Below are 17,891 nucleotides of genomic sequence, written 5' to 3' on the forward strand. Positions count from 1 at the left end.
AAATCACAGTAACAGACTTACATTCTGAAATTATCACCATAGCTTTAGAGGGGCAATCTGTAGTTGTTACATTACTTTTTTGACTAATAAATAAATTATATGTACCCATTTGATTCTTGAAGAATATAACTTATTGTCGTACCCGATCAGAACTCAAAATATAAGCTTGTCTTACTATAGTGTTTATAAACAATGTACTTGTAAACAAACACTGTACAGCCTCAAACATGTTTAAAACAATAATTTGGATATCATGGATGGTCAGCCCTTGCATCCATAGCTCTGTATATGAATTTGAGAGTGGTTACTTTTCTCCAGGCCTATCCCTCAGCTTTTTGCTGAAACAGTGGGAGAGGGGGTACGCTTTGTTATTGTTTCAACTAAGGATTTCACCTTAAAAAAAAAGGTAAGTGGCGCTTTGGTCGGCTGCACTGAGAGTTAGTGCTATCCGGTATCCTTGGGAAGTCCCTACCTTAAACCCCTACCCTTACTCTAACCCTAACCTTAACCATAACCCTTGCCTAACCCTAAACTTAACTGTTTAAAATGTCAACTTCAAAGCGGTGACGTCAGAGTTGGACGTCCCAAGGATCTCAGATAGCGAAGACCTGCATTGAGCAGCTGTTGTCAACTCGCAGTTAATTACCCACATTTTCAGTTGCAATTTGCTTTTACCACATGTAATGATTTGCATGATATTGATAAAAATGAAGCCTGGGTTGTTGTAAGGTAGGCCTACTGTACCTTTCATTTCATATGAGAGGGATAGCTACTAGCTAATCATTCATTTTTGATAGTGGTTTATTTGTCAAAGTGATCTCTTGATTTAGTTAAGTTTGTTTGGTTGTATTTCATAATTGTTACCTTAGCCGAGTGGTATTGGCAATTCACTTGCAAATTAAATTAGCTGGATTGGGATGCAACTCTGGGTTTTTTACCAAATAAATGTACGCAAGTTGTTTAGTTACAGTATGTTTAAATTTAATTTGTCACAATTATGGAGGTACTATAGATATTATATGTAGGCTTGTAGCATTCCTGTGAATGTTTTTTATATTGTAATACAGGGTTTTGTTTTGGAATTGTTTTCTGAAGGCCATTCTTAAATTGCTTGCCATAGTAAAAATCAATATTTATGGCATTGTATTAGTCAAAATACACAAATAATCTTGTCCCTAAAAAGAACTGTCGCACAGACACCTCTTCCACACCACAGATAACTGTCACGTTCTGACCTTTATTTCCTTTGTTTTGTATTTATTTAGTATGGTCAGGGCGTGAGTTGGGATGGCAGTCTGTTTGTTTTTCTATGTTTTGGGGCATTTCTATGTTTCGGCCTAGTATGGTTCTCAATCAGAGGCAGGTGTCATTAGTTGTCTCTGATTGAGAATCATACTTAGGTAGCCTGGGTTGCACTGTTTGTTTGTGGGTGATTGTCTATGTTGATGGCTTGTTTCAGCGCAGCTCGCATTAGCTTCACGGTTGTTATTTTGTTTACTGGTTTGTATAGTTTTCAGTGTTCAGTACTTTCTAGATTAAAGATTTACCATGGACACTTACCACGCCGCATATTGGTCCTCTGATCCTTTTCGCCTCTCCTCTTCAGATGAAGAGGAGGATGACCGTGACAGAATCACCCACCAACCAAGGACCAAGCGGCGTGGTAAAAGACAGTGACTGCAGCAGCAGCAACAACAGCGGCCAGCATCACAGGACTCCTGGACATGGGGGAATGGAGCCTAAGGGAGAGGTGCGTGTAGTAAGCACTAGATCTCCCGTGCTTACCCACAGCCCGGTTCAACCTGTGCCTGCACTCTGGAGGGTCCGGGCTAGAGTGGTTGTCCAGCCTGGGGAAGTGGTGCCAAGGTTGCGCACCAGAGCTCCAGTGCTCCCCCACAGCCCGGTCCTTCAGGTGCCTCCTCCTAACCCCAAGCCTCCTGAAGGTCTCCCCAGCCTGGTGGTTCCTGTGGCAGCCCCACGCACCAGGCTGTCTCTCTGTCTCCTCCCTGCAGGTGGTCTTGTCTGTCCGGCGCTGCTGCCGGAGTCTCCCGCCTGTCCGGCGCTGCTGCCGGAGTCTCCCGCCTGTCCGGCGCTGCTGCCGGAGTCTCCCGCCTGTCCGGCGCTGCTGCCGGAGTCTCCCGCCTGTCCGGCGCTGCTGCCGGAGTCTCCCGCCTGTCCGGCGCTGCTGCCGGAGTCTCCCGCCTGTCCGGCGCTGCTGCCGGAGTCTCCCGCCTGTCCGGCGCTGCTGCCGGAGTCTCCCGCCTGTCCGGCGCTGCTGCCGGAGTCTCCCGCCTGTCCGGCGCTGCTGCCGGAGTCTCCCGCCTGTCCGGCGCTGCTGCCGGAGTCTGAGGCGCCAGAGCCCCTCAGCCCAGCGGCGCCAGAGCCCCTCAGCCCAGAGGCGCCAGAGCCGCCGCCCCTCTGTCCCGAGCCGCCGCCCCGCTGTCCATTGAGAGGAGTGGCCATGGTTAGGACAATGAGGCGGACTAAGACAATGGCGAAGTGGGGTCCGCGACCCGCGCCAGAGCCGCCACCGCGGACAGACGCCCACCCAGACCCTCCCCTATAGGTCAAGGTTTTGCGGCCGGAGTCCGCACCTTTGGGGGGGGGGGGGGGTACTGTCACGTTCTGACCTTTATTTCCTTTGTTTTGTATTTATTTAGTATGGTCAGGGCATGAGTTGGGTGGCAGTCTGTTTGTTTTTCTATGTTTTGGGGCATTTCTATGTTTCGGCCTAGTATGGTTCTCAATCAGAGGCAGGTGTCATTAGTTGTCTCTGATTGAGAATCATACTTAGGTAGCCTGGGTTGCACTGTTTGTTTGTGGGTGATTGTCTATGTTGATGGCTTGTTTCAGCGCAGCTCGCATTAGCTTTAGGTTGTTATTTTGTTTACTGGTTTGTATAGTTTTCAGTGTTCAGTACTTTCTTGATTAAAGATTTACCATGGACACTTACCACGCCGCATATTGGTCCTCTGATCCTTTTCGCCTCTCCTCTTCAGATGAAGAGGAGGACGACCATGACAATAACGTAATTGTTACAGAGTCCTGGCTGTTCCCAAACAGCCTTCAACCTGTGGTTTGACTTGACTTGGCTGTTAATGGCTGCGTTTATACAACACTACAGTAACACCAGCCCAAGGACAATGGTAGGGAGGGTTTTCCAGGCCAAGACCATACGTTAGGTGCCAAAAAATGTGACTTTCTTTTCAGTCCTTTGTAAACCCTGCAAATGAATGGCTCAAATCAAAGTTTATTTGTCACGTGCACTGAATACAACAGTTGTAGACCTTACAGTGAAATGCTTACTTACAGTGTCACGAATTCTACCGAAGCCGTTGCCTCTCCTTGTTCGGGCGGTGCTCGGCATTCGACGTCACCGGTCTTCTAGCCATCATTGATCCAATTTTCATTTTCCATTGATTTTGTCTTGTCTTCCCACACACCTGTTTTCAATCCCATTCATTACCTGTTGTGTATTTAACCCTCTGTTTCCCCTCATGTCTTTGTCAGAGTTTTTTTTTTTGTCAGTGTAGTGTTTTTTTTTGTATAGGTGCGCTACAGGTCTTCGTACCCATATTTGTTTATATTCATTTTTCTATTTAGTGTTATGGAGCATGTTACTTGGACATTTATTAAAAGACTCCATTTTACACTCCGTTTGACTCTCCTGCGCCTGACTTCCCTGCCACCTATACACATACAGTGCCTTGCGAAAGTATTCGGCCCCCTTGAACTTTGCGACCTTTTGCCACATTTCAGGCTTCAAACATAAAGATATAAAACTGTATTTTTTTGTGAAGAATCAACAACAAGTGGGACACAATCATGAAGTGGAATGACATTTATTGGATATTTCAAACTTTTTTAACAAATCAAAAACTGAAAAATTGGGCGTGCAAAATTATTCAGCCCCCTTAAGTTAATACTTTGTAGCGCCACCTTTTGCTGCGATTACAGCTGTAAGTCGCTTGGGGTATGTCTCTATCAGTTTTGCACATCGAGAGACTGACATTTTTTCCCATTCCTCCTTGCAAAACAGCTCGAGCTCAGTGAGGTTGGATGGAGAGCATTTGTGAACAGCAGTTTTCAGTTCTTTCCACAGATTCTCGATTGGATTCAGGTCTGGACTTTGACTTGGCCATTCTAACACCTGGATATGTTTATTTTTGAACCATTCCATTGTAGATTTTGCTTTATGTTTTGGATCATTGTCTTGTTGGAAGACAAATCTCCGTCCCAGTCTCAGGTCTTTTGCAGACTCCATCAGGTTTTCTTCCAGAATGGTCCTGTATTTGGCTCCATCCATCTTCCCATCAATTTTAACCATCTTCCCTGTCCCTGCTGAAGAAAAGCAGGCCCAAACCATGATGCTGCCACCACCATGTTTGACAGTGGGGATGGTGTGTTCAGGGTGATGAGCTGTGTTGCTTTTACGCCAAACATAACGTTTTGCATTGTTGCCAAAAAGTTAAATTTTGGTTTCATCTGACCAGAGCACCTTCTTCCACATGTTTGGTGTGTCACCCAGGTGGCTTGTGGCAAACTTTAAACTACACTTTTTATGGATATCTTTAAGAAATTGCTTTCTTCTTGCCACTCTTCCATAAAGGCCAGATTTGTGAAATATACGACTGATTGTTGTCCTATGGACAGAGTCTCCCACCTCAGCTGTAGATCTCTGCAGTTCATCCAGAGTGATCATGGGCCTCTTGGCTGCATCTCTGATCAGTCTTCTCCTTGTACGAGCTGAAAGTTTAGAGGGACGGCCAGGTCTTGGTAGATTTGCAGTGGTCTGATACTCCTTCCATTTCAATATTATCGCTTGCACAGTGCTCCTTGGGATGTTTAAAGCTTGGGAAATACTTTTGAATCCAAATCCGGCTTTAAACTTCTTCACAACAGTATCTCGGACCTGCCTGGTGTGTTCCTTGTTCTTCACGATGCTCTCTGCGCTTTTAACGGACCTCTGAGACTATCACAGTGCAGGTGCATTTATACGGAGACTTGATTACACACAGGTGGATTGTATTTATCATCATTAGTCATTTAGGTCAACATTGGATCATTCAGAGATCCTCACTGAACTTCTGGAGAGAGTTTGCTGCACTGAAAGTAAAGGGGCTGAATAATTTTGCACGCCCAATTTTTCAGTTTTTGATTTGTTAAAAATGTTTGAAATATCCAATAAATGTCGTTCCACTTCATGATTGTGTCCCACTTGTTGTTGATTCTTCACAAAAAAATACAGTTTTATATCTTTATGTTTGAAGCCTGAAATGTGGCAAAAGGTCGCAAAGTTCAAGGGGGCCGAATACTTTCGCAAGGCACTGTATCTGACATACAGGCCCTAACCAACCGTGCAATTTTTAAGTAAAAAATAGGTATTAGGTAAACAATAGATAAGTAAAGAAATAAAAAAATTGTGAAATGACAGTGAAAATAACAGTAGCGAGGCTATATCCAGGTGGTACCAGTACAGAGTCTATCTGCGGGGGCACCGGTTAGTCGGGCTAATTGAGGTAATATGTACATGTAGGTAGAGTTAAAGTGACTATGCATAGATGGTAAACAGAGTAGCAGCAGCGTAAAAGCGGGATTGGTTGGTTGGGGGTGGCGGGACACAATGCAAATAGTCCGGGTAGCCATTTCATTAACTGTTCAGGAGTCTTATGGCTTGGGGGCAAAAGCTGTTGAGAAGCCTTTTGGTCCTTGTTATGAGAATTTCGTTATCAATGTTCAAAAACTTAAATTAATCTACTCAGTCTGCAACCCAAAGTTTGTAAGATTCTAGTTGAATGAAACAGACATTTCCCAGCTTACAATAGTCCAAATGTTTATTCACGAGAGTACTCTGAAGTCCACTATACAAACCCAGTCTTTATAACACACACAAACAAGTTCAAATAAAATAAAATAAAATGTACTTATATAGCCCTTCGTACATCAGCTGATATCTCAAAGTGCTGTACAGAAACCCAGCCTAAAACCCCAAACAGCAAACAATGCAGGTGTAGAAGCACGGTGGCTAGGAAAAACTCCCTAGAAAGGCCAAAACCTAGGGAGGAACCAGGCTATGTGGGGTGGACAGTCCTCTTCTGGCTGTGCCGGGTGGAGATTATAACAGAACACGGCCAAGATGTTCAAATGTTCATAAATGACCAGCATGGTCCAATAATAAGGCAGAACAGTTGAAACTGGAGCAGCAGCACGGCCAGGTGGACTGGGGACAGCAAGGAGTCATCATGTCAGGTAGTCCTGAGGCATGGTCCTAGGGCTCAGGTCCTCCGAGAGAGAGAAAGAAAGAGAGAATTAGAGAGAGCACACTTAAATTCACACAGGACACCGAATAGGACAGGAGAAGTACTCCAGATATAACAAACTTGACCTTAGCCCCCCGACACATAAACTACTGCAGCATAAATACTGGAGGCTGAGACAGGAGGGGTCAGGAGACACTGTGGCCCCATCCGAGGACACCCCCGGACAGGGCCAAACAGGAAGGATATAACCCCACCCACTTTGCCAAAGCGCAGCCCCCACACCACTAGAGGGATATCTTCAACCACCAACTTACCATCCTGAGACAAGGCTGAGTATAGCCCACAAAGATCTCCGCCACGGCACAACCCAAGTTCAAATCTTAAGCTACGCCTTGCTCAGACAGTCTGTGTTTTTCCACTACACAGATACATTGTTTAATAATTTTCTGCAAGCCTAACAGTTTCTCCCCAACACGGATAGAGACAGAATGTCCTGTAAGGACCACAGTATTACAACTTGTCTGTCGATAGCTCCTCTTATCATTTGTTTCCCACTTGCACCCTGCTTCTGTAACAGTTGTTAAAGTACTTAAAGTACTATGTGAATTCCACCAGGTTCATATATTAATATGTCGTGTTGATTTGTTCTTATGCATGCCTGCATCCTGGGAGTAGGGGAGTGTGTACTTACTTTGTGCCCTGTGTGCTCGTGCTCAAATCATTTTGATGCACTATGAGAGGTAGGCAGCCTTTTTCTGTTGTCTTCAGAAAAGTTTGATTCTTTTAAGTAATAAACCACTTGTTGAATTCAGAATGTTGATATCATCCTAAAAAGTACAATTACAAGTGCATCTTAAGAATACCATCCACTTATGAGTAACCTCTAAATATACAACATTATTCATGAACAAAACACTGTGTATGACTTTGTAGCTAGCTAAGGTATTAGCATGTGTATGTGTGAACGATGGCTAGCTCCAAAAATGATCCCAGTCCCTCCTATTGTGCATCTGTTGTAGAAAGAGGTGACGATTCGCAGAACATATGTACTCTACAAATGTTTTATTTCCTTTTCGATGCAGTCCACATCTATAGTCTCAATCAACCACACACAACGCAGAGTTACAGCGGTGCAGCACAGCACCGGTTACACTTCCATATTAAAAAGGAACTAAAGGTCCTTGTTCTAATTCTGACTAAAACTACACACATCATCAGATTATAGTTTTATGATTCTAATCAATTTCATACAATTATATGGTTTCAGAGTGGAATTATTTAATCATTATCTTTAAACATATCAATTATTTTATCAGTCCTAGACTTGGCGATCCGGTAGCGCTTGCCATGCGGTAGCAGAGAAAACAGTCTATGACTGGGGTGGCTTGGGTTGTGGACAATTTTTGGGGCCTTCCTCTGACACCGCCTGGTGTAGAGGTCCTGGATGGCAGGCAGCTTAGCCCCAGTGATGTACTGGGCCGTACGCACTACCCTCTGTAGTGCCTGTACCAGGCAGTGATGCAACCAACATGCTCTCGATGGTGCAGTTGTAGAACCTTTTGATGATCTGAGGACCCATGCCAAATCTTTTCAGTCTCCTGAGGGGAAATAAGTTTTGTCGTGCCCTCTTCACGACTGTCTTAGTGTGTTTGGACCGTTCTAGTTTGTTGATGTGGACACCAAGGAACTTGAAGCTCTCAACCTGCTCCACTACAGCCCCCTCGATGAGAATGGGGGAGTGCTCGGTCCAGAAAAATTTGATTAATTTAACCCTCATACCACCAACATGTTTTACATTCATGGATTTCCAACTGGGGCCATTTTGAAAATAATGAAAAAAGCAACAATCATAGAAAAATATCAACGTAATAATTTTCAAAACATCATTAGACATGTTAATAATGTTAGCGGAAATACAAATAGCAAAAACAGACTGTTATATTAGCAAACTGACAGTTAAATAGCATTTTCTGTAAAACAAAAATATATATATTGTTCTCTTAAATAATGTACAGTGTAACGCTCAATGAGTGAATGGGTGTGGAGTCAGGCGCAGAGAGCAAAGGATGCGGGAAAAAACACGCTTTAATGTCCAAAATCAAAGGAAGAAAATAGTTATACCCAAACAGGCGTAACTATAAAAACAATATAGTACCCTTAGGTAAATACCAGGACAGCGAGAAAACCCAACAAACACTAACACCTCTCACAAATACAGAAGAACAAGCGGGCTAAACAAACTTAAATAACCCCACCCTAACAACCAAACAATGAACAGGTGAAACCAATTAGACAAAACCAAACGAACACGGAACAAAGGATCGGTGGCAGCTAGTAGACCGGCGACGAAGACCACCGAGCGCCCCCCGAACAAGAAGGGGAGCCACCTTCGGTAATATTCGTGACAGTACCCCCCCTGACGCGCAGCTCCCGCAGCGCTCCGACGCCGGCCTCGGGGACGACCCGGGGGCCGAGGCGCAGGGCGATCCGGATGGAGGCGATGGAACTCTCTCAACATAGATGGATCCAGAATATCCCCCACCGGGACCCAGCACCTCTCCTCTGGACCATACCCCTCCCAGTCAACGAGGTACTGCAGGCCCCTCACCCGGCGTCTTGAGTCCAGAATAGCTCATATCGTGTACGCCGGGGTCGATGTCCAGAGGGGGCGGAGGGACCTCCGGAACCTCACCTTCCTGCATGGGACCAGCTACCACCGGCCTGAGGAGAGACACATGAAACGAGGGGTTAATGCGATAATACGAAGGAAGTAATAATCGATAACAAACCTTGTTTATTCTCCTCAGGACTTTAAATGGCCCTACACACTGCGGACCCAGCTTCCGGCAGGGCAAGCGGAGGGGCAGGTTTCGGGTCGAGAGCCAGACCCTGTCCCCCGGTGCAAACACGGGGGCCTCACTGCGGTGACGGTCAGCGCTCTTCTTCTGCCGTCCACTCGCCTGACGTAATGACTCCTGGACGGCCCTCCAGGTCTCCTTAGAGCGCTGCATCCACTCCTCCACCGCAGGAGCCTCAGTCTGGCTCTGATGCATGGTGCCAGGACCGGCTGGTTCCCCAACACGCTCAGTCCCCCCCTTCAGCAGTGAGGTAATAGGAGCTGAGACACACCATAGCACCAGAGACACATGCGTGTAGCGGAGTAGATCAAAATATCGTCAATATACACCACCACACCCTGTCCGTGCAGGTCTCTGAGAATCTCGTCAACGAAGGATTGAAAGATAGCTGGAGCATTCTTTAACCCGTACGGCATGACGAGGTACTCATAATGGCCAGATGTGGTACTAAACGCGGTTTTCCACTCCTCTCCCTCCCGAATACGAACTAGATTATACGCGCTCCTGAGATCCAGTTTCGTGAAGAACTGCGCTCCGTGAAATGATTCCACTGCCGTAGCGATGAGAGGTAGTGGGTAACTAAAACCCACCGTGATGAAATTGAGACCTCGATAATCAATAAACGGACGCAAACCACCAGGGAGAGAAAAATAGTGACAGAAGGAGAGATCGAAAGAGAGGGAAAGAGAAAGAGACAAAAACTGAAAAAAATATGAAAAAGAGGTAAAAAACAAGAGGGGAAAAAAGGGAAAGAGTGTGAGATTGTGTGTGTGCATGCTTAGTCTCACACAGAAAGATGCATCTAAGTTCATCCTAGCATCTGTATGGACAAGTATCCTATGTAGATTGGATATTTACCCGTGGAGGCTGGTGGGAGGAGCTATATGAAGATGGGCTTATTGTAATGGCTGGAATGTAATTAATGGAACGGAGTCAAACATAGTTTCCATATGTTTGATGTGTTTGATACCGTTCCATTTATTCCATTCCAGCAATTAGCCGTCCTCTTATAGCTCCTCCCACCAGCCTCCTCTGATTCCACTATCTTACCTATTGACGTGGATGGAGCTGAGCCTGGAGTGGATAGCTGTGCCTTTGTTCATGTTATACCCTCCTTCTCATTCCAGATAATGGGGAATTCATATGCAGGGCAGCCGAAGTCTGCTCGCTTCGAAGAGGCCCTCCACAACTCTATCAAGGCCTCCCTATGCTCCAGCAGTGGAGACCCACAGCCCGTCTTCACTCAGCTATACCTGGAGCCTGTCCATTATCCTGGCAACATGGAGGGCATGTCTCCCTGTCTCCCTGTCTCCCTGTGTCCCGTGTCTGTCTGTCTGTCTGTCTGTCTGTCTGTCTGTCTGTCTGTCCTCATCTAGATCGTTATATATAGAAACAGAACAAAACACTAGCTATAGCTAGCTGCCTCTTTCATTTAGTGGATCATAGTTAACAGAAACACATTGAAACTGATACTGCCATCTCTGATCATGTTTAATTATGCTGATGTTGACCAGCTGAATGGCACTTGAGAATGAGTCACTCAATTACACCCATACAGCAAGTCCATGTCATCTCAGTAATTTATACTTAACAAAAATATAAACGCAATATGTAGTGTTGGTCCAATGTTTCATGAGCTGAAATTAACCTTTCTGATCTCCCCATCCCGGATCCGGGATCGTGAATACAGACTCAAGCTCATTACCATAACGCAACGTTAACTATTCATGAAAATCGCAAATGAAATGAAATAAATATGCTAGCTCTCAAGCTTAGCCTTTTGTTAACAACACTGTCATCTCAGATTTTCAAAATATGCTTCTCAACCATTGCAAAACAAGCATTTGTGTAACAGTATTGATGGCTAACGTAGCATTTAGCGTAGCATTTAGCATTAGCATTCAGCTGGCAACATTTACACAAAAAAACAGAAAAGCATTCAAATAAAATCATTTACCTTTGAAGAACTTCAGATGTTTTCAATGAGGAGACTCTCAGATAGCAAATGTTCAGTTTTTCCTGAAAGATTATTTGTTTAGGACAAATCGCTCTGTTTTCTGCGTCACGTTTAGCTATGAAAAAACCCCTGTATCCAGGATTGTGTAAATCTATCAGCAAGCTCATTAGCATAACACAACGTTAACTATTCATGAAAATCGCAAATGAAATGAAATAAATATGCCATCTCTCAAGCTTAGCCTTTTGTAAACAACACTGTCATCTCAGATTTTCAAAATATGCTTCTCAACCATAGGAAAACAATCATTTGTGTAAAAGTAGCTAGCTAGCGTAGCATTTAGCGTTAGCATTAGCGTTAGCATCCAGCACACAACATTTCAACAAAAACATAAAAGCCTTCAAATAAAATCATTTACCTTTGAAGAACTTCAGATGTTTTCAATGAGGAGACTCTCAGTTAGATAGCAGATGCTCAGTTTTTCCAAAAAGATTCTTTGTGTATTAGAAATAGATCTGTTTTGTACATCACATTTGGCTACCAAAAAAACCCGAAAATTCAGTCCTCAAAACGCGAACTTTTTTCCAAATTAACTCCATAATATCGACTGAAAACATGGCAAACGTTGTTTAGAATCAATCCTCAAGGTGTTTTTCACATATCTCTTCGATGATATATCGTTCGTGGAAGTGTGCTTTCTCTCCTGAATCCCAGGAGAAAATGCCCGCACCTGAAGATTACGCACAAATTTAGACAAAGGACACCGGGCGGACCCCTGGAAAATGTAGTCTCTTATGGCCAATCTTCCAATGATATGCCTACAAATACGTCACAATGCTGCCGACATCTTGGGGAAACGGCAGAAGGTCTAAGCTTATTCCTGTCGCATTCACAGCCATATAAGGAGACATTAGAAAACAGAGCTTCAGAAATTCTGCTCATTTCCTGTTTAACGTATCATCTTGGTTTCTCCTGTAGAATGAGTTCTGGGGCACTTACAGACAAAATCTTTGCAGATTCTGAAACTTCAGAGTGTTTTCTTTCCAAAACTGTCAAGAATATGCATAGTCGAGCATCTTTTCGTGACAAAATATTGCGCTTAAAACGGGAACGTTTTTTATCCAAAAATGAAATAGCGCCCCTAGAGATGCAAAGAGCCCAGAAATGTTCCATATGCACAAAAATCTTATTTCTCTCAAATGTTTTGGACAAATTCGTTTACATCGCTGTTAAAGAGCATTTATTCCTTGCCAAGATAATCCATCCACCTGATCATTTCACAAGTGCACCTTGTGCTGGGAACAATAAAATGTCACTCTAAAATGTGCAGTTTTGACTGCAGGGATATCCACCAGAGCTGTTGCCTGAGAAATTCATGTTTATTTCTCTACCACCTCTAATGTTGTTTTAGAAAATTTGGCAGTATGTCCAACCAACCTCACAACTGCAGACCACGTGTAACCATGCCAGCCCAGGACCTCCACATCCTGCTTCTTCACCTGCAGCATCGTCTGAGACCAGCCACCCGGACAGCTGATGAAACTGTGGGTTTGCACAACCGAAGAATTTCCACACAATTTGTCAGAAACCGGCATAGGGAAGCTCATTTGCGTGCTTGTTATCCTCACCAGGGTCTTGACCTGGCTGCAGTTCGGCATCGTAACCAACTTCAGTGGGCAAATACTCACCTTCAATGGGCACTGGCACGCTGGAGAAGTGTGCGCTTTACGGATGAATCCTGTTTTCAACTGTACCGAGCAGATGACAGACAGCGTGTATGTCAGCGTTGTGTACATGGTGACGGAGGAGTTATGGTATGGGCAGGCATAAGCTATGGACAATGAACACAATTGCAAGAGATCCTGAGGCATATTGTCATGCCATTCATCCGCCATCACCACGTTTCAGCATGATAATGCATGGCCCCATGTCGCAAGGATCTGTACACAATTCCTGGAACCTGAAAATGTCCCAGGTCTTCCATTGCCTGCATACTCACCAAACATGTCACCCATTGAGCATGTTTGGAATGCTCTGCATCGAGGTGTATGACAGCGTGTTCCAGTTCCTGCCAATATCCAGCAACTTCGCACAGCCATTGAAGAGGAGGGGGACAACATTCCACAGGCCAAAACCAACAGCTTGATCAACTCTATGTGAAGATGTGTCACGCTGCATGAGGCAAATGGTGGTTACACCAGAGACTGACTGGTTTTCTGACCACACCTCTACTTTGTTTTTAAGGTATCTGAAACCAAAAGATGCATATCTGTATTCCCAGTCATGTGAAATCCATAGATTAGTGCTAATGAATTTATTTCAACTGATTGATTTCCTTATATGAACTGTAACTCGGTAAAATCTTTGAAATTGTTGCATGTTGCGTTAATGTTTTTGTTCAGTGTAGTTCTCTTGAAGAAAGGTAGACTTGAATGTGGCCATATAATGTGTTATGGGTTCGTCCTTCTCTTGAAAAATACCTTGCAGAGTGTCCAATCTCCAGCTCCTTGCTTTTGTATGGCATCTTCACTCCAAGATAATATCATGTGTTGTGTGATGTGGTGTATAATGGCGACATTGTCATAGGTGGAAATTATGTCTTACAGAGTCCTGGTTTCTTACAGGGTCATTATGTCTTAAGGGGTCATTGTGTGTTATGGGGACATTATGTCTTAAGGGGTCATTGTGTGTTATGGGGACATTATGTCTTACGGGGTCATTGTGTTATGGAGACATTATTTCTTAAGGTGTCATTGTGTTATGGGGACATTATGCCTTAAGGAGTCATTGTGTTATAGGGACATTATGTCTTACGGGGTCATTGTGTTATGGGGACGTTATGTCTTAAGGGGTCATTGTGTTATGGGTACAGATATAAAGCCCAAGGTGGACCTGTACCTGCCGTGCGGGAAGCCTCCGGGTCAGGATCAGCTGAACGGCCAGGCCTCTAATGGTCTGGAGGAGATGAAGGTGGACGGCAACTATGACACCAGCAGCCCCCCACCGCCCAACTTACAAGGCCCCTCGCCCGACAGCTGCTGCACCATGGACGGTAAGCGTCAAACCATCTCAAACTACTTTCGCCCTGGGACTTTCTCAGAAGTTGCGAAGCCCTCGGATTCAAATCCCTGCTAAAAAGCATATCTGAAGAACACATCTTGTTCATTCTCTCCCTAGGAACACCACGTTTGCAGCAATATTCACCTTAGTATGTTCCACTGTAATGTAGACATGTAGATTACATGCAGGGAGCCCTTGTCATGCAGGGCTTCTTGTAAAAGAGTCTTTGGTCTCAACGGGACTCCACCCTGGCCTGCCTAAATAATGGGGGGGTATTATGGTTGTGGATGTTTACTCCTGAGTTGACTGGTGTTCTCTCTCTTCTCCTCAGGTTTCTGTCAGGCCGGTAGGGACCTCCGTCTGGTCTCCATGTTGACAGAGCCAATCCAAGTCCCAGCTGGCTTTGAGTTAGTCGGTGCCAAGTCCCCCAGCATCCCAGAGCACATCCTGGTGTGTGCTGTGGATCGACGCTTTCTGCCTGATGAGAACGGGAAAAATGCACTTTTAGGTCAGTCTGCCATGCCTCTTTGACTTGATACAATACGAAGGTCGTCCACAGCCTAGGTCAGAGTTACAGGAAATGCAATGTACTTTAGGCCTCTGAAATGAATGTACTATTTTACCCACTCAGCTCGGATGAGTCATCTGAAGTTATATTTTTTTCCCACCATCCATAATGTAGCTTGCTACAACTTTTGATTTTTGTTGCATTCAGCAGTTGATTAACCTGTGCTTTGCTGTCATTTAATGCAATAATAAGTAAGTTAATTGAATGGCTTATTTTGGGCTGTTTTGAAAATGTTTTGGTTAGCAATATTGACATAAGACAATAATGTATCCATATAACCTGAAATAATGCATACTTATTCTGTAAATACCTACAGTTCCCAACTCATGTTCTCTCTCTCTCTGTTTGGTGTGTGCAGGGTTTTCAGGGAACTGTGTTGGCTGTGGAGAGAAGGGGTTCCGCTACTTTACTGAGTTCTCCAACCACATCAACCTGAAGCTGGCCACGCAGCCCAAGAAGCAGAAGCACTTAAAATACTACCTGGTGAAGAACTGTCAGGATGCTCTGTGCAAAGGACCCCTCATCTGCTGGAAAGGTGAGATTTGTATTTGTATTTATTAGGGATCCCCATTAGCTGTTGCCAAGGCAGCAGGTTCTCTCCCTGGGGTCTAAACAGGCACTGGTATTACACATAAAACAAAAGATTAAACAGTACATTGTGTATCATTATTACACCACTACATAGCTACAATACAAAATGTATAATACCACCATACAACTTGAGATGTCTCTCCGACTCTATCTGCATATTTCACTTCCACTTTCTGGAACACTTTACATTGAATTGCTGTTATACCTGTGTAGTAACACTGTGGTTATACAACATTACATCATGATTCATGCTACATGTCATTTAGTAAATGCATTATAAATGCATAGTAGCCTAATGTTTGTAGTTGAGCGGTTTTTAAATTGAATTTGTAATAACTAAAATGTGGTATTGGTTTGGGGCTGTAATCTTTTTATGACCCATCAATATATGCACTACTGTTCAAAAGTTTGGGTTCACTTAGACATTTCCACATTTTTTTTGTCAATTAAAATAACATCAAATTGATCAGAAATACAGTGTAGACATTGTTAATGTTGTAAATGACTATTGTAGCTGGAAACGGCTGATTTTTAATGGAATATCTACATAGGCGTATACAGGCCCATCCTCAGCAACCCTCACTCCTGTGTTCCAATGGCACGTTGTGTTAGCTAATCCAAGTTTATCATTTTAAAAGGCTATTTGATCATTAGAAGACCCTTTTGCAATTATGTTAGCACAGCTGAAAACTGTTGTTCTGATTAAAGAAGCAATAAAACTGGCCTTCTTTAGACTAGTTGTGTATCTGGAACATCAGCATTTGTGGGTTCGAATACAGGCTCGAAATGGCCAGAAACAAATAACTTTCTTCTGAAACTCGTCAGTCTATTTTTGTTCTGAGAAATGAAGGCTATTCCATGCGAGAAATTGCCAAGAAACTGAAGATCTCATACAACGCTGTATACTACTCCCTTCACAGCACAAACTAGCTCTAACCAGAATAGAAAGAGGAATGGGAGGCCCCGGTGCACAACAGAGAAAGAGGACAAGTACATTAGATTGTCTAGTTTGAGAAACCGATGCCTCACAAGTCCTCAACTGGCAGCTTCATTAAATAGTACCCGCAAACACCAGTCTCAATGTCAACAGTGAAGAGTCAACTCTGGGATGCTGGCCTTCTAGGCAGAGTTCCTCTGCCCAGTGTCTGTTCTTTTGGCCATCTTAATCATTTCTTTTTTTGGCCAGTCTGAGATGTCTTTTTCTTTGCAACTCTGCCTAGAAGGCCAGCATCCCGGAGTCGCTTCTCCTGTTGACGTTGAGACTGGTGTTTTGCGGGTACTATTTAATGAAGCTGCCAGTTGAGGACTTGTGAGGCATTATTGTATTATTTATTGATTCAGTGATAGAATGGTTCCAGGTCTATTTTAAAAAGTGTATTTATTTCTCCCCTCCTTTTCCCCAGACTGTAAGACATGTCCGTTCTCCATTAGCAGTTCATCCACCTCCAAGCCCAACTCCTCATCCTCCCTGAGCATCAAGGAGAATGGAGGCACCAACAGACACAGCTGTTCCCCCTTCTCCCTGTCAGGTAGGACACAAACACCCTCCTCTTACCCTTCTCCCTATCAGGTAGGAAACATACCCTACTCTTACCATTCTACATGTCAGGTAGGACACACACCCTCCTGTTACCCTTCACTCATGGCAGTGGAGCCTGATCAGTTTGTAGGGTAGTTAGTGTTCAGTAAGTGTTCATAAGATCTAACCTGATGTTAGACAGCTGTGCTCATATGCTCTATTGACTTTAGCCTGAGCTACATCCTGCTCCTCTGTCAGGGAAGGGTAGAGGTGTGACACAACACCCCCTCTCCTCTCCCCTCCCTACCCTCTTCTCCCATCCCTCCCTCCCTCTGACCAAGATGACATCTGGCTGGAGTGAATAGTGTCTGTGTTTGTTTACAAAGCATTGTTTAGTTAAAGGGGGCAGTTATGGTCTACTTGTTGTAATGGAAAAACTGGAATGAGTCATTATTGTTGATTTGTTAGTGTTGTTTGGAGACAGTTTGGTAAACGTCACTTGACAGGACCCATTCTAACACCCACACTGTGTTTTTATTGCCCTCCAGACTCCCCATCTACCAGAATTCCCTCTGCATCCTCTGTGTTCCTCTCAGCCCAGGACCTGGCCCGAGAGGGCAGCTTCCTCAAACCTTTGGCCTCTACCCCTGGGACAGAGACTCTACCAATAGGTTCAACTCTTCTTCTACTCTTGTTCTACCACCACTGTTTCTGGGTGACATTGTGTTAATCTATGTGTGATCACATCTCCATCGCATAGTCATCTTTCTCCCACAACGTCAGCTTCAAAGTGTTTTACACCATGGTACATCATACAGCAATAACATCCAGTGATATTATGCAGACTGCCTCATGTGTAATAGGCTTTAGTCTGGGTATTTCAGAACATTCCTTGTGTGTGTGTGTGTGTGTGTGTGTGTGTGTGTGTTTGTGTGTGTGTGTGTGTGTGTGTGTGTGTGTGTGTGTGTGTGTGTGTGTCCAGTCAGTAGAAGAATCTACACTCCACAGCTCCATCTGGCCTATGCTTGGCCATGTAAACCAACATATTTGTAGGCAACAGCTCATTCTCCTACTCAGA

The 17,891-nt window shown here is 44.2% G+C and overlaps 1 protein-coding gene across 3 annotated transcripts in view; it reads left to right on the forward strand.

Moving 5' to 3' along the window:
- LOC110530502 (GREB1-like protein) overlaps nucleotides 1-17,891 on the forward strand; it is an 86,494-nt gene that overhangs the window by 22,293 nt on the left and 46,310 nt on the right. For 2 of the 3 annotated variants that reach the window (XR_016482598.1, XM_090182563.1), the window contains exons 2-6: nucleotides 10,246-14,127; nucleotides 14,467-14,643; nucleotides 15,062-15,238; nucleotides 16,698-16,823; nucleotides 17,362-17,484. Coding sequence is in view for 2 of the 3 variants with exons in the window: in XM_090182563.1 (XP_090038689.1) it covers nucleotides 13,779-14,127; nucleotides 14,467-14,643; nucleotides 15,062-15,238; nucleotides 16,698-16,823; nucleotides 17,362-17,484 (952 nt within the window). In the remaining variant the exon portion in view is untranslated. The remainder of the gene's footprint in view (nucleotides 1-10,245; nucleotides 14,128-14,466; nucleotides 14,644-15,061; nucleotides 15,239-16,697; nucleotides 16,824-17,361; nucleotides 17,485-17,891) is intronic. The other variant, XM_090182564.1, reaches the window with a different exon arrangement.

This window comes from Oncorhynchus mykiss, chromosome 8 (assembly GCF_057628025.1).
Source record: "Oncorhynchus mykiss isolate SJ-2025 chromosome 8, ASM5762802v1, whole genome shotgun sequence".
Taxonomy (NCBI): domain Eukaryota; kingdom Metazoa; phylum Chordata; class Actinopteri; order Salmoniformes; family Salmonidae; genus Oncorhynchus; species Oncorhynchus mykiss.